Consider the following 16,486-nt stretch of genomic DNA (forward strand, 5'->3'; position numbering starts at 1 on the left):
GTTGGTAGGTTTCCACTGCCAAAAGAATGGGGCAGGCAAACAAGTGGGTGTATTTTGCTTTAAACTATATTTTTCATTAGTCCAGATAATATGGCACTAGGAAAAGTTTTTAGTAGAGCCACTGAACCTTATCTTTTGCTTCTGTCAGTTGCTTTGCACAGTGTTCTTTTTATTCTTTGAATTGTAAGAATGCGATCTTTTTTCTGCTTTATTGGCAATTTTATTAGCAAAAATGTTGCTTCTGCAATTAACCTGCTATTTGTTTCTTCAATCTACCATCCGGATAGTTTTGTTTTGCAAATTGTATGGGTTAATGACATTTTCTCACTGCAGGATAGGGAACAGGGCTGAAAAGGAATTGTCATATTTGTAGAAAATAATTTCTGTAGCCATATTCAAAATTTGAGAATAAATGCTTTTCAAACTCAATGTTTTGGTGTCGGCAATTGGCTTTGGGATAGCCAGCAATTGGTAGTGGAGGATAGAGGTATATTGGATATCGTAGTTTTTGGGCTGTCAAGGAATTATCTCCTCATGTGATTTTCTTTTATCTTACACAAAAAGAATTATTTGAAGAAGTGGTAACATTTGCTTAAGTTGTTTTGTGTTGGATTTCAAGCAATAAGTGTGATAGCATTCCTTTATTTATTATGTTGTGGTACAGAAGGTTGCTTTGATGATAGCCAAATCAAATGGATGACATTCGCCCCCTAAGCAGTAGCCCAGTTGGTTGAGGGCTTGGGATCTAGTGCTTGGCTGTACCGAGGTCATAGGTTTTCCACCCTTGTCTCATAGGTCATGGGGTTGGGGCGCCAGGCTGAACCCCCAGTTTAGGACCTGTCCAGTGTGCAACTATGGTCCAGGTCGGTGCGGGAATCTAGGTTATCAAAAAAGAAAAAATGGATGATATTCGAGAGGTCCTTTTTCTGGCCCTCTTTCTTGTGGTTATTTGTTTTTTTCATTCAGATCTTTTGAACTTTCCTTTGGCTTTGTTCATTCTAACTTTTAAGCACTCTGAAAATGATGCTGCTTTTGTGAATTGTGATTATGAGCAAATGGTCCTGATATTGTGATGGATCAAATTATTCTGGATTTGTAGCAAATCAAACTAGCAAGCAAATAGCATCTTAACTACAATTCTCATCCTACATTGTATTTTAAAATCAAAGTATTATTCTGCTTAGATTTGATGGATTAGTGGGGAGTAACCCTTTGTACTTGCCCGGCAGCTCCTTTTGGTTGGTTACATTACTATTTTGTCTTTTTAATTTCCTGGTGTGGACTTAAAGAGACTATTTATGAGGAGGCTAATCTTGTTGTCATGTACTAAAACTATATTCTAAGAAAGCAGTTGTTTGCAGTCACTTCAATTGTATTGTGTTACTCTTTTATATAGAGTTTCTCTTATGTTCCTTGTTCATTTGGAGAGTTTATCTCAATGAACACGATTTATCCGAGTAGGGAGGTCAGTGCAGGGAGGGAGAAACTTGTCTAGAGTAATATGTTGATATCTTTAATGACAAACTTTCATTCTATTGTCACTGCCTTTATTGAAAAATTGGTTGCTGGAGTGGCTATGAAGTGCAAGAAATGTTTTTGTGAGTTAAGGGAATGTTGGATATGATCAAATATATATTCATAGTCTACTGTACTGATTTCGATGATACTATAAGGTCTAAGGTGTTCTGTTTTTCCATTTGAAAGAATTTATGGGAACAGTAGTAGATTTTGAGGGAAAGTATTTTGTTGGTCATGTTGAAACTTAGAACTCAAGGTTGACTGTCATTTTTGTGCCACATAGAGCCTCCACTAGAGCTTTGTAAGCTGATTATTGTGCCGACATTTGTCACCTTTCTTGTTACTGTCACTCTTATTTTTATGGAGATTTGGAGATAGTAATAAATGGGAGGTTAAGGTTCAGTCCGAGATGGTTATTTTTCATGCAGTTGATTTTGGTTTTGGCAATCTACTAGTTGATGGGTTGTTGTGACCCATGAAGCAGAGGAATTGAATATAGTCCTTTGTTGTAATATTAAATGCTGGCCCTGGATCATTGCCTTGTTCAGATTTACATGCCCGCTCCCATGTCAAATGGGTCTGTTGCCTTCCATGTTGAGCCCTTCTTGTATATGTTCATTCTGTCTGTTCCAGATTGGAAAGCTGCAGTGTCACCACTTGTGTTACATATGGTCTGAAATTGACTGACCAGTAATAACTGGTGCATGATCTTGTGGCTGCTGGGCATTGGTCATGATATAGAGATTTGATAAGAGCTGCTATTCCTGCTACATGTGGACAAGACATTGAAGTTCCTGACATCAATGCATACCCATTAATGTGTTTTGAGGCGGCTAAGATGTCCACATTTGGTGCACCCTGTGTCAGGCTACCATCCTCGATCAGATATTGAAGGTAATAGTGACATAATACAAGTTTAGATAAAATGTGTTGAAAACATCGGAGAAAGATAAAGGAAACTTTAGAACTTTAAGGTGACATTACACAAATACAAAGATGCTATTTGTTTCTTTTATTCATTATTCATTTGGTTTAGGAATAACTTTCCTATGGGTCGATTATGATGAAATTATACTGGATAAAGGCAACATGCTGGAAATGAGTTCTATGCTTTAGCTTGTTTTTTATTTTTGTAATGTTGGCTTTTACAATTTGACTTCACAACTCGGTGCTTAGGAGAAGGATGCAACTCTTGGGGATACCAAAGCCATGATAACAGACTTGGGAAAACTCAAAACACACAATTTTTCTGTCCTCACCATCTTCACATCTCTCTACCTTGCTCTTCTAATATAGGGAAGTATTTTACTTTAACACTGTTTATCCTTGGTACTTTTTACTAGCAGAAATTTTGGTTGTGGGAAGTACTTCCTCTTGAGATTTGGTTGTGTACAAGAATTCTGCAATTTGATCAAGGAAAATTTGGTATTCAAAAGTATGCAATATTTAATCTACTATGTACTACCTGAAAGGTTGATGCCGAAAATAACTACCTATTGTGGGGCAACTACCTGAAAATTTGATGCTGCTATATTTCTGCTGCTTTTTTCATGGCTGTCAAATTCCCTTTTTCCCTGTATTTGCTGTAATCCTTTTCCTTTCATTTTGCAATTAGTTTCTTTCTTTACCTTTTATTACATGGACTGATCTAGTGTGTTTAACTGTCGTATGCATGCCTCTGACATCAAGTGTATGGTTATGAACATTGAACAATTGTATTACAAGATTGTTAGACTTGACTACTGCTATGGTTAAGACTTGACTACCACTGTTGAAATGGAAAAAAGGAAAGAGTGTAGTTCTGTAAACACCTAACAGTTGTATTACAAGACTGGTTGTCTGTGGATTGCCTATAGTGTAAAACCTTATACCTGTATTGGTTATCATTTATAACTTTTCTTTCACAACTGTTCCTTGTTACCATTATTTTGAATTGTTTGCATAAGTGCTCAAAATATCCTCTTGCATAATGCACAAAAATAAGGATTCAAGCATCCTATGCTGCATTTTAAAGTGCACGTATTCTTCTGCTTTGGGGCAAAGGTGTGTAAACTGTGGATAGAAATGTAATAGTAACATCTTCTGTACAATTCAATATATATGCTCTTGATATGATTGGTCGTTTGGTTGTGTAGCATGTAGTCTAGGCAGACATGTGAAAGTGCAAAATACAGTTATATAGATTGAGATCTGAACGTGCTGCGTCAAATGTCCGACTGTTATGAAAAATAGTTTTGCTAATGATTCCAGTGTGTAACAGGCAGCTGCAGCTGTCTTTGCATTCCAGTTATACAAGCAGGCATTCACCGCTTGGCTAGAGGGCATGTCCACATGAAAGTTTGCTCCTCTGAAGCAGATTTATTGCATATCATGAAATACATGGATATAGAAGTTACTACTTACAAAATGGTTTATTTGATGTTCAGGAATTTGATTTGAATTAAAATCTATATAACTGCCTTTTGGTTTTCGGCATTTGGAAGAGAATGGCTTGTATGTTTTGTCATGTTCTTTGCTGCTTCGGAGGTGAATTTCTTTTCTTGATACAGCTAAAACCTTTTCTAGCTGATGGATGCATGCTTTCTCAGCTACTGGAAGTGGTGGTGGTAAGTGACGTTCGTAACTCAAACAAATTCCAGGGATTAATCTTATAAGTATTCAGACGAGCAGTTGTCAATAAAGTTTGCCTTTTTAAACTTTATGAGAACAAATACCAATAATTAAGAAAAAAGGAGAAATAATAAAATAAAATTAAAGTTTATTAAAATAGTAAAATAAGATAAATTCTAAAGGACTCGTATTCATGGGCTTGACCCAATCCATGATTACAAAATTGTCTTGAGTCACTAGCATCCTTAAAAAACTTCTAGTTAAATCCCTTTCTCAAATTTACAAATTTAGCTCTATTGGCGTAAGTTTATATATCTTTTTTAATTAAACTTGTATATCATGATCATCATTCTTAAGGATGACCATAATTCAATAAAACCCCTTCATTATTTTCTAGTAAATCAGTACTTCGAGACACTTATTTTCAAAATTTTGATACTTATATCCTAATTTTTTTCCCCAAGAAAAGTAAACAAAAAACCAAAAAGCATAATAGACGTAAATCTAATAAGCTCGGTATATTAAAAAGAATCTAAATGTAAATAGTTGTTCAAAACCCAAAGAAGTGATTCCCATTGACCGCACAAGAGCTGCGAAATAAATGATGTAAAAAGGTTTTGTTAAAAAGGAATTTTGTTCTTTGAATTTCCTTAAGGAATTAAAATAGGTATTATTAAGAGTAGTCTGATTTATGTATATATTTCCTTAAAGGGGTACTAACGCCTCCATTCAATTTCCTTCTACTTCTTTTTGCCCAATTTCTCAACAGAACTATGGGCTTGACCCAACGCAATTTCTATCATCTGTCTGTCCGTTTTTGTACATGTATAGTGAATCATCTGGGTGTGTGTGTGTGTTTGTATAAAACAGACTTGGATCATTAAACATGTTGTAATACTGTTTTTGAGAAAATAAATGAGCAAGAAATGATGGTGGAGACGTGGAGTGAACTCACTTCGGATAAAGCTGCCAAAATTAAAATCTGAAAAACAATAGCCAGTCCAGTACACTTGAAAGCAAATTAAAGCAAAAATGTAAAACAAAAACAACAACGAATAAGTCCTAAACCAAGACTTGTACATACACACACACACACACACACAATGATACAAATGAACGATTAAGAATTCTTACACACCGTGTATCATGAATAGTACATAAGGACAACAGCTACAACACCAGGAAGAAGAGTATGTATGTCTTGTACTCCTCAACCACACAAATGAATAATGATGTTTGCATTGGACTGATCATTTTCACTTTTAAAACTACTTGAGTTTGTTGCATATGACGATGATGATCAAGCAGAGAGCATACAGAGCCCATGTGGTGCATTTGAGCAGGAGTGGAAACGGGATTGTAATAGTGATGATGAATGAAGTGGCAGCGAGGAATATTGCAACTTTCTCCAACACTTGTGAGGTGACAGTAAAATTCTGGCCAACAGATTTTGCAACAAAGAGTGAAAGAAAGATGATTAAGATGACAAAAGAGAGCAAATAGAAAGAAACAGAGAGTGGGGATGATTTAGTTTGTTCAAACAGGACAGCTATTTCAATAGCTGAGGTAAAGCAAAATGCCATCACAACATTTTGCCACTGGAGCAGAAACTGGTTCGGGTTGATCTTTGGTTCAGTATTTGGAACTGGAGCAGTAACTTGTTGAGATTCTGGGTCATCGCCAGTCGACGAAGCAGAAGGCGGCGGGTTTGAGCTAGGACGGAGCCGGCCGGATATGAAGGTTATGATTGAAGTGAAAAATGCTTGGAGACTTAAAGCAATGGGCATTTTGTTTCCGTGTGTGTTTGGGGCACAAGCATTCAATGCACAGATTTATAGGGGAGATATGGCCTATATCGGACTTTTTTTATTTATGGCCTATATCGGATTTTTTTATCCGAATGTGGGTTGGTGCTGCTGCAGACGAAAAAGTAAAGGACATTTTACAAACGTTTGGACTGTGGCTTTGTTTGTTTTCTCGTAGCTGTCAGTGTCACCTATAAGAATAAAAGAGAATGGCGAGTCATTAACGGATCCTCCGATGGTAGTTTGATTTCTCTTTAATATTTTAAAAGGTAGAGGACCGGACGGAAAATTACAACCACTTAAAAGCTTATTTATACAACACTTGTGGCTTCAATTTAATAATTTTTAACAAAATAGAAAATAACTTAGTGGGACCCACCCGTTAGAAAAGAAAAGGAAGAATCATGTAACGTACTGATATCCTCACAATGGTACTTGGTATTTAGATCCGAGATTTGTTCCGAATGTGGGATGGTTTAGCTTGTGATGTGTGGAAACTGGAAAAAAATCAATTCATATTGTATCAATTGACCCTTCAGAATATTCAGACTTTTGCCAGGGTGACCCACCAAACCCAGGGGCAAAGGAAAGTGATTTATAAAAGCAATGTTGTCTTTCGGAGCTTTAGATCCGATTGCGGGTTGATGCAAATCAAATGTTAAAAAAATAAAAATAAAAATTGTAGTGAAGAAACTTTGACTTGGTTGAGAATAAAACGAGACTTATCCCTGCTCCGAAATTTGGTCCGAATGTTGGATGGTTAGTAGCTTCCCTCTGTTTCCTTGAAAAGTAAAGGAAAAGAATTTCAGCGATTCTTTGCTTTATTTATTTATTTATTTGACAGGCAGGATTAGGATAGTGACGGGCTTGTTATCTGCAAGTACTCCATCTCTATTTAAGCAGTTATGATATTGAATATTACCGTTTACTTTAAAATTTATGAAATGAATTGTTATTATCAGTAAGGAGTTTGGAGACACTGATTAGCAGTTCCCTGAGCCAGCAATGTTCCCTTCACCTTGTCCTTAACAAAACAAACATCATAAATATAACTCGATAGTAATGTTATTATCAGTAAGGAGTTTAGAGACACTGATGAGGTTTTTAGTGACTTTAGGAACACGTAATATGCCTTGAAGATGAAGATATGAACCAAATGAAGCGTAAAAACAAGTATAACTGACATGTGTGATTTGTAAAACTTGACCATTTCCTATAAGTAAGTAGCTGGAGCCTAAGTAAGGCTTACCATCGTTCAAGTTTTGCACAGAATTGGTAAGATGGTGAGTTGCTCCACTGTCAATGTAACAACCTTGATCTATTGCTACTTCAGATGTTATCGTATAGGCTGCTCGTGGTCCTTGATGCTGACCTAGAAAATAACTGTGAGGTTGATAATTTGGGATGAAATTCTTGTTGAATCAATTTCTGCACTCAGCAGTAGTATGGTTGTATTTGAAGTAGATTTGACAAACAACACCAGTAGAACTAGGACCACCTCTGCCATATCCACCAGGACCAAAATCTCCTCTGCCATAACCATTGTTGAATCCACCAGGGATGCCTCTGAAGTTACCATTCCAGTTATTGCCTCTGCTTGAGTTTTGTCCTTGATAGTTTCCCTTTCCATTTCCAGTAAAGCCGCATCTTCCAAAATTAAAATTCCATTGCCATCACTTTTGTTCCAGTTTCCTTGAAGATTATTAGAGTTACCTCCTTTCTTCTGAAAATTTCCAGCCTGAGCTACATTTGCTATATAACTGCTTTTGATTTCTTTATTCTCATTGAACTTACTATTCTCAAGCCTAGCTTCATGTGTTAACAGCATAGAATATTCTTCACCTAGATCCATATTTAACATGTCTGCCTCAATGTAAATAACAACTGGATAATAAGAGTGATTTAATCCAGTAATAAGATGAGTAATGAGATCAATGCACCCACAAGACCACCAGCTAATGCAAGGCCATCAGTCACAGTTTCGAGTTTTATAAAATACTCAGTCATTGATAAAGATCCTTTCCTGGAATTACTAAGAAGCATTTTCAGATGAACCTTCTTTGCCATAGATTCAAATCCAAATTGCTTTTCCAAACTTTTCCAATGTTCAAAGGAAGTTTGAGAGCTTACCACAAGACTGAGTATGTCAACACTGATTAAGGACATGATCCAACTAAAAAGAAGTTGATCTTGACATTTCCATGCTCCATATTCAAGATTCTCTAACACTGTATTATGTGATAATATAACATGTCACTCTATTATCACATAATCTTAACAAGATTGAACTCTCACTGTATTTTCTCATCAAATCATCTCATGCTGTATATGATAATTGCTCTGACGTGGCAATCCTTGTCATCTCTTCTTACCGTACATATCATCTTTCTGTGAATGAATAATACCTTTTTCACTGTTAAAACCAACGAAATCTACTAGCGGAAAGGGGTTATATATCTTTTTTGTAAGAATGCTAATGAGATTTTCTCGGTTTCATACGTAATTTTGGCTTTGCCTATTTATTAGATATTTGGGTGGTTGCCAAGAAGTCTGGATTAATAAAGAAATTTTCATATTCATTCTTTATAAGAAAGTCATAATTCTAGAAATAAAGAAATTTTTATGATAGTAAAGCACTGTTTATCCTTAATTCGGTATTTGAAAGTATGCAATATGTCAATATTTGAACTACTAGGTACTTTGATCGTATTCGTCACTTCTTGCTTTACTGTGGAACAAGTACCTGAAAATTTGATTTGCTATGTTTCTGCTGCTGTTTTCAAAGCTGTTTTCAGTTATATAGATTAAGATTTGTACATGCTGCATCAAATGTTCGACTGTTATGAAAAATAGTACCGGGCATATCTGTACATGCTGCCTTTTGGTTTTGGGCATTTGGAAGAGAATGGCTTCTACGTTTCTTACGTTCTTTGATGCTTCACAGGTGAATATCTCATCTTGATACAGCTAAAACTTTTACTAGCTGATGGATGCATGTTTTTTCAGTTACTGTAATCTGCATATTTCATCTTGTTTTATAGTTTTTGGATCACATCAAATTTTGCTCTGCTCGTTTTACGGAGTCAATAATAAGGTCTGCAATTAACTGACCGGCGGTGGTGCTGATCTTATGGCCGTTGACGACTAGAGGTTCCTGACTTACCCACTGATGTATGTTGGGTCAACTGGCCGTAAGTGACATTCGTAATTCAACAAATTGCTCGTTAGTTGTGAATAAATTTTGCCATTTTAAACTTTGAGAACAAATACAAATAATTAAAGCATTTTATATATCTTTTTTAATTAAACTTCTATGTCATGATCATCATTCTCATCCATCACACATAGGATGACCATAATTTAATAAAAACCCCTTCCTTATTTTCTAGTTAATCAGTATTTCGAGACACTTATTTTCAAAATTTTGATAGTTATATATCCTAATTTTTTCCCAAGAAAATAAATCCAAAAAAAAAAGCAAAATAGAAGTATATGTAATAAATTCGGTGTATTAAAAAGAATCTAAACGCAAATAGTTGTTAAAAAGCCAAAGAAGTGCTTCCCATTGATCGCACAAGGATTTGTTGAAAAAGAATTTTATTCTTAACAAGATTTCTGTAGAATTTTATTCTAAACGTCAATTCCGATGATTTAATTGGCTGTTCACATTATTGAAACTTTTTGGCATGGTGTCATTCGGGATTGCCTGCTTTTTGGCATGGCGTCATTCAGGATTGCAAGTCATCAAATTCTTATGCTGTCTTTATTTTGGCATCCTTCAAGTCTTATGCTGTCTTTATTTTGTTAACATGCAGGAAAATGACAGGGTTGGATCACCATCTAGAAAAGTAAAAGATGAAAAAATATTTGCACTGGATCGGATCGTCGGATGATGAAAAGGTCTATTCAGTTTGGTATTTTATGCCACTCGGCCAGAGCAAAACCAAATGTGAGAGCAGCAGTTGGAGTTTTATATAAATTTAAATATATATTTTTTAATTTAAAATTAGACAGGGTTAAGTATCTTTCTCACTAATTTGTGAGTAGGATAGTTTTTTTAATACTTATGAGAGAAGAAATTTAAATTATGTTATATCAATAAACTTCTGATTATAGAATATATATTAGTGATTCAGAAAAACAAAAAATTTCTAATATTTTATTGACTCGCTTAAAGTGGTTCTAAACGTTTGATTCAGTCCAGTGATACCAAATTCCCAATCATGAGTCCACTTACACGGCAACGGTACGTGATATTTGTAATGGTCTTAAGTTTATTAACTTGTTCGCAGAAATAAAACCAACAAATGTTGGAAATCCATATTTTAAACTAAGACGTAAAAGAAAAAAGATTTTTACTAATAAAGAAAAATTTGCAATTCTCTAACACAAACTTTCTATGTTTTAAATTCTTTTCTCATTTTCTTAGAAAAAGAATCCTAGGACTACGAACAAATAATACAAAAAAAACATATAAATATGTATTTTTCAAAAATATTCTAAGATTCCTAAAAGATTATTGGTTGATGCAAACTAAATTAATGTCATATTCATAAACTATAGGAATTCCATATAAAAATCACCCCACCAATGAGTTTGATGTCACGCTAATTGACACATATAGGCGTCATCAACCAGGTTGAAATTGCAAGGAAAGAACAACTGCCCCATTTTAGTCTGTTTCTAAATAGCTTTTCAACCTTATACGTACGGAGCTTCGAATACTTTTATATAAATATACACAATTACATACCCATTGACAGCTCATAACATCGAAATTGGCTCACTTCTAAGAGATAGAACTTGGGTCAGTTCTTTGATTGAAGAAAGTTTGGAAGTATAAAGAGAGATAATAGAAGCAGATCTGCAACTCTGATTCACTTCTATCAACCAGATTTGTTTGATAATAGCCTGGTGAGAAATATTGAGTACTAGTTATTTTTTCTCAAAAACTTCGACAAAAGCACTGTAATAAAGTATTTTTGCTCTCTGTTTTCAGTTCCCAATTAATTGAGGAGGTAGAGATGTATTATTTTTTCAGTCATTCCTGGAACAAGTTATAATTTTGACTTTTGAACAGCGGGTGAGTTATATATGTTGTTGATTTAGATTTTCATAAAACTTAATTTGCTGCTACAAAAGGAGTTTTTTCATGCTTGATCAGTTTGACCTTGCTTGATCAGTTGTTGATTTAGATTTTCACAAAACTTTGCTCAGAAAATAATACTATGTCCACTTGTTATGTGATGATAATTCATATGATTCAATTTCGTTAAAGAGAAAGAAATTAAAAGAAATTTAAGTTTATCATCAGAAAAAATCAATTTAAGTCAAACCATGTTGGTAGTTATGTTTTAGTTGAAATCTACTTTTATCTTTATTCTCGTATTATTATCTTTGGTATTCACTAATTAACTTTTAAGTAATGATAGAGTTTCAATTACTTTATACAAATAAGTGTGTACAAATTGATGTGTCATTAGAAGCTTATTTGTATAAAATTATCATGGGTCTACATCAATAATAATAATAATTATTATTATTATGATCGTTTTTTAGCCAATCTATTCATACTACATCAGTTTATACATATTGTACAAAACTGATTGTATTTGTATCATTACTTAATTTTTAATAGATATTATCTTAATTCTATTTTTTTTAACTTGAATAAGTTTTCTTTTAAGTCTCTCTCAATGTTTAGGTAATTTATGTCAGACGTATATTTGAAGATGATGCCAGGCGACGAGGAGATGTCTTGGTCTTTGTCATCTCTTAGCGAAGGAAGAATATCTTTAAGTAATGATGGCCAAGTCGCTACACATCCTCACCATGGACAACAAGTACCTCTCTCTCTCTCTCTCTCTCTCTCTCTAGATTAAATATTTAATTCAACTATCAACTTTATATTACATGAGATTAATGAATTAAAATTTGTGCAGGCATTTTGAAGCCAATAGTTTAAGTTTACATTCCCTATAACATATATCATCTTCAAATGAATACATAATGATTCTGGAATTATAAACTATAAAATACCTTAAGTTTCAAATTTTATCACAAATTCATAATAATATTAGGTAATATGACAAAAGCTGATATGATGATTGAAATAATTGATTTGCCATTTAATCTAGGAATTGCATAATGAAATTTTGATCTTCAATGCTTGAAGAGTTGCTAGCATTGAGCTGTTTGATTCTGATGGACATGGACACTATCTAGTTCGACTTCATCATTGTCATATTGGGCAAATAATGGACTGTCCACTAACATTTTGCAAAGAAAATTGTGTAATGCCATGGATGCCTCCACCATTTTTCTCTGTGCATCAAAGAGACGGTGCCCTCCTCTTTAGACTTGAAAAATGAGCCCTTAGCACACCAAAAGCACATTCAATAAAACTTCTCAATTTAGCATTCCGTATGATTGAATATTTTCTCCCTTCCTCTAGCACAACCACCACTATGAAAGTCACCCAACTAATAACAAACATGATGACACGGTGTCATAAAACCTTTGACATGTTAAAATTATCTGAAAAGTCTCATTAATTTATAAAAATAAATACCGTTAATTAATTTAATTAATTAAGTCAAGTCACTTTAAATAAGTCAAAAAATAAGCCCTTCTTAAGACAATATTTTAATTAAATTTTATATTTTTCAATTGTTGTTGTGCAAAATGATTAATGAAGTTGACCTATCAACATTATTAATGTTGATTAATAAGGTTCTACTACTGGTCTATGGTAGTGTTAACACTACTTTGACATGAAAATATACCTTTTGCTCTTAGTAGAAGATGACAAAATGTTTATTGAAAAAAGGTAAAATTTAAATCTATCAATAAAAAATGGGTTCGAGTCCAAGCCTTGTGCTGTGACTCCTCTTTCTCTCCTTAAGTGTAGTAAGTGGGAGCAAATTTCTTTCCCATTGATTTATGAGTAGAGTAGATATGTCCCCCCAACTTAGTGACGGGAGAATTCTAGATTGTACTTTAGTAAGAATTAATCTAAGTGAGTCCTAGTAGAATTTTAATTGTAAATATATTAGTAAAATTATATCCTTTTTTATATTTTGATTACATTTGTTTTTCTTAACTCTTTCATGTGAAAATTTAAGATTGATGAAGATGAAGTTCCAACTCTTCAACGTCGCCTATAGGTACATTTAATTCCCATATGTATAGGATAAAAAGTAAACATGAAAACGAATTTCCATCGTATGAACAAAAGCAAAGTTTGATAACATTAATAACTTCTTTTTCTTTTAATTGTTTAATTTTTTATTATTTCATTTTACCGTTGATGTACAACTTAATAATGTCACATGCACTGACAAATAACGAAATATTGAAAATTTTAATTGTAAGCATGAATCTTTTATTTGACGGGCATTAATCATGTAGTTTCATGAGGCTGGTCGAGCAATTGAGCATGTATGCAAGTCATGTTTAAAGAAAAAAGAGTTGTAACTAATAAAATTTCAAGTCATGTTTGGCAGGGAAGCAGCATTATTGCGGTGAGATCAGAACAGAATGAGAATAATAAAAGAAGAAAGTTGAAGTCAAAGGTTTGGGATGAGATACGCAAGTACAAAGACAAAGACGGAAATGAAAAGGCTGAATGTAAACACTGTAAGAAGACGTTTGACGGTTCAAGCAAGAAAGGAACCACGCATCTCAAGAACCATTTAGACAGATGCCGAGCTAATAATAATAAGAGAAAAGGAGGTGCCGCTGGGGATGAATATGAATCGTCATCATTCAAAACAACAGATTTAGCTACTCCTATTGTTGCTGTTGAAGATAATGGCGATGTATTTGACCATGACCTGATTTCCCTGCCTCCGTGTTTTAGGTTTTCCCCCACTGATGAGGAACTTCTAGTTCTTTTTCTACGTCGCAAAGTTGCAGGGCGTCGTTTGTCCATAAACTTTATCACGGAAATTGATTTTTACAAGTTTGAGCCATGGGAACTACCTTGTAAGTAATCAAATTCAACGACGTTTTCTTTAGTATTTTATTTATTTTTTACCTCAAATTTTCTATAAAGAAAATTTATGCACTATTTCTTTTTTTCCTCCTGTTGGGACTTGGGGTTGCAGCGAAGGCACTGTTTGGAGATTATGAATGGTTCTTTTTCAGCCCTATGGACAGGAAAAATCCAGAGGCGTCCGAACCCAATAGAGTTACCGGGGTCGGGTATTGGGAGGATGCAGGATCTGGAACTGATAAGATTATCACTACTGCCGGTTGCAAACTTGCTGGTATAAAAAAGGCTCTTGTTTATTACAAAGGCAATGCTCCAAACGGCATCAAAACCGAATGGATCATGCACGAATATCGCCTCATCGAACCTCCTCCCAACAATGACAGCTCCAAGGTAAAAGTATAATCACCCTTTTCTTCGATATTTTCCTAAGAATCTTCTCTAACAAGATTTTTTTTTTAATTGGGTTTAATTTGCAGTTAGACGATTGGATTCTGTGCAGAATATCTCAATGCAGGGGCAGTAGTGGTACTTTTCATCTTCAGCAGTCCTTTATAGAATATACGTCTCTTGAAAATGTCTTTTATATCAATTTAGGGTGTGTTTGAGATTGAGGTGCTGTACATTTTAAGCTACATCTGCTATGAAAAAAAAACTGTAACTATTAAATAAAAGTTAGTAATGTGTAGTAAATATAAATTTTAAATAATAATTTTGACAACATTATTAAAGATATAATAGATTTTCTATTATACAAGTAAGAAGTCATATCAGCATAGCTTCTAAGTTACAGCAGCTAGTGTTTACCAAATACTTTAATGTTGTATTTTTTTAAGTTACAACTGCCTAACCTCAATCCCAAACACACCCTTACTCTAATCTCATGGTAATTAAATCGATTCTGCAGCATGGGAGCATCCTTGAAAATGGCTTTCTTGCCCTTGGAATTCGCTATAGCTGATGCAGTTTGCAACTTAAGTTTATTGGATATCGTCGTCTTATACCCATAATCAACACAGCGGCGTATCCTGTCAATTGCGTAACTTTCTGAGAGCAATATATCAACATCAGACAATAAGTCGTTAACATTATATAGGAAGCCGCCAAAAGGAGGAGAACCCCGTTGACTGAACCAACTATTCGTCTTTTCAATTTGGTTATCATCATCTTTTAGACGACCAAAATCAACAACACAGCATATATTCCCATCGATCTTCCAATCGAAACACGTTCGTTTCACAGCTTCAATGAAATTCTCTAAATCTGTACACTTCAAAAGAGTAATAATCTTGCTCTGCTTGTCCCAAATATCATCAATATAGTGTAGTTTCAAGAGAGAGTGATCACCTTCAACCGAATATTTTTCTAAACTGAAGCGACACGAGAGTTTGTTAAGAAATTGGCCAAGTTTATCTTCTCTTCTTCGTAGACTTGGAGTACTTCAACCTTTCTCGAGTTTAAAGATCGTAGATCATCCTCAGTAATAGTACCTCCTTCGGCATTGAAGATCTGTTTAATAAGATCACCCGCTGCTAAATCTCTTGTTTTGATTGATTTGTCTTGATCCCCACCAATATTAATATCATCTCCTTTTCTCTTGGCTCGGCATTTCTTTGACTCTAAATGATTTTTCAGGTGGGTGGTTCCTTTCTTGCTTGAACCATCAAACTCCTTCTCACAAATACTGCATGCAGCCCGTTCGATTCCGTCTTCTCTTTTATACTTTGTGAACTCATCCCAAACCTTTGACTTCAACTTTCTTCCTTTGGTCTCCTGTCAAAGTTAACATTGGTCTACAATTTTAATGTATTAATATTGAAATTATTACTGATCTTCAAGGACTACAAACTAAGTTAATTTCATCAACTATGCACTTATTTTTATATTATTATTTTGTGAAAACATATTTTATTAATATTTAAATATATCGCCGATACATTAATATCACTACTAAATAATTTATAAAATACTTTTGATCTTATTTTTTAAATTTGTTTTTTTAATAAAATGCTTGTGCTTACTACAATAATTTTGTGTGACTATTTATGAAACTAAAAGGATTTAATAAAGAATTTTTTTCCCCCAAAAAAAGAGAAGATAGAAATAAAAGGGAAAAAGATAATGTAAGCATAAAATTAGGGATTAGGATTCTCTCATGATATGATCTCCTCCTAAGGAAAAATACATATGGTGATTGGTAGTTAATAAATAAAGAAAATGAAGAAGTTAAATCATACCCATACATTATCACTTAAATACACATGACACAAGATCTTTAAAAGTTTATGAGAGCTCAGATCATAATATGATCTTTATCCTAAAAGTAGATTTATTTATGCTTAGGTGGCGTTTGTTTTTTAACTTAATGACTTAAAGTGACTTAACTTAATTATTTAAGTTAATTAGAAGTGTTTGTTTTTATAACTTAATGAGACTTTTTAGATAATTTTGACTTAATAAAATAAGCCAATTTTTTTTTGGCTTTTTACTTAATGGAGAAATCTGAATTAAGTCAATTACTTGCTAATGTCAAAAATATCCCTGCTTTATAATTTATTTT

General features: G+C 33.9%; 1 protein-coding gene across 1 annotated transcript; it reads left to right on the top strand.

Moving 5' to 3' along the window:
* Window positions 1-8,838: 8,838 nt before the first annotated feature.
* On the top strand, window positions 8,839-14,552 carry LOC107177164 (NAC domain-containing protein 19-like). Its single transcript, XM_052436045.1, has 4 exons — window positions 8,839-8,877; window positions 13,439-13,919; window positions 14,042-14,319; window positions 14,406-14,552. The coding sequence occupies exons 1-4, from the start codon at window positions 8,839-8,841 to the stop codon at window positions 14,532-14,534; spliced, it is 927 nt and encodes a 308-aa protein (XP_052292005.1). The 3' UTR covers window positions 14,535-14,552.
* Window positions 14,553-16,486: the final 1,934 nt, after the last annotated feature.

Source organism: Citrus sinensis, chromosome 3 (genome assembly GCF_022201045.2).
Source record: "Citrus sinensis cultivar Valencia sweet orange chromosome 3, DVS_A1.0, whole genome shotgun sequence".
Lineage (NCBI taxonomy): Eukaryota > Viridiplantae > Streptophyta > Magnoliopsida > Sapindales > Rutaceae > Citrus > Citrus sinensis.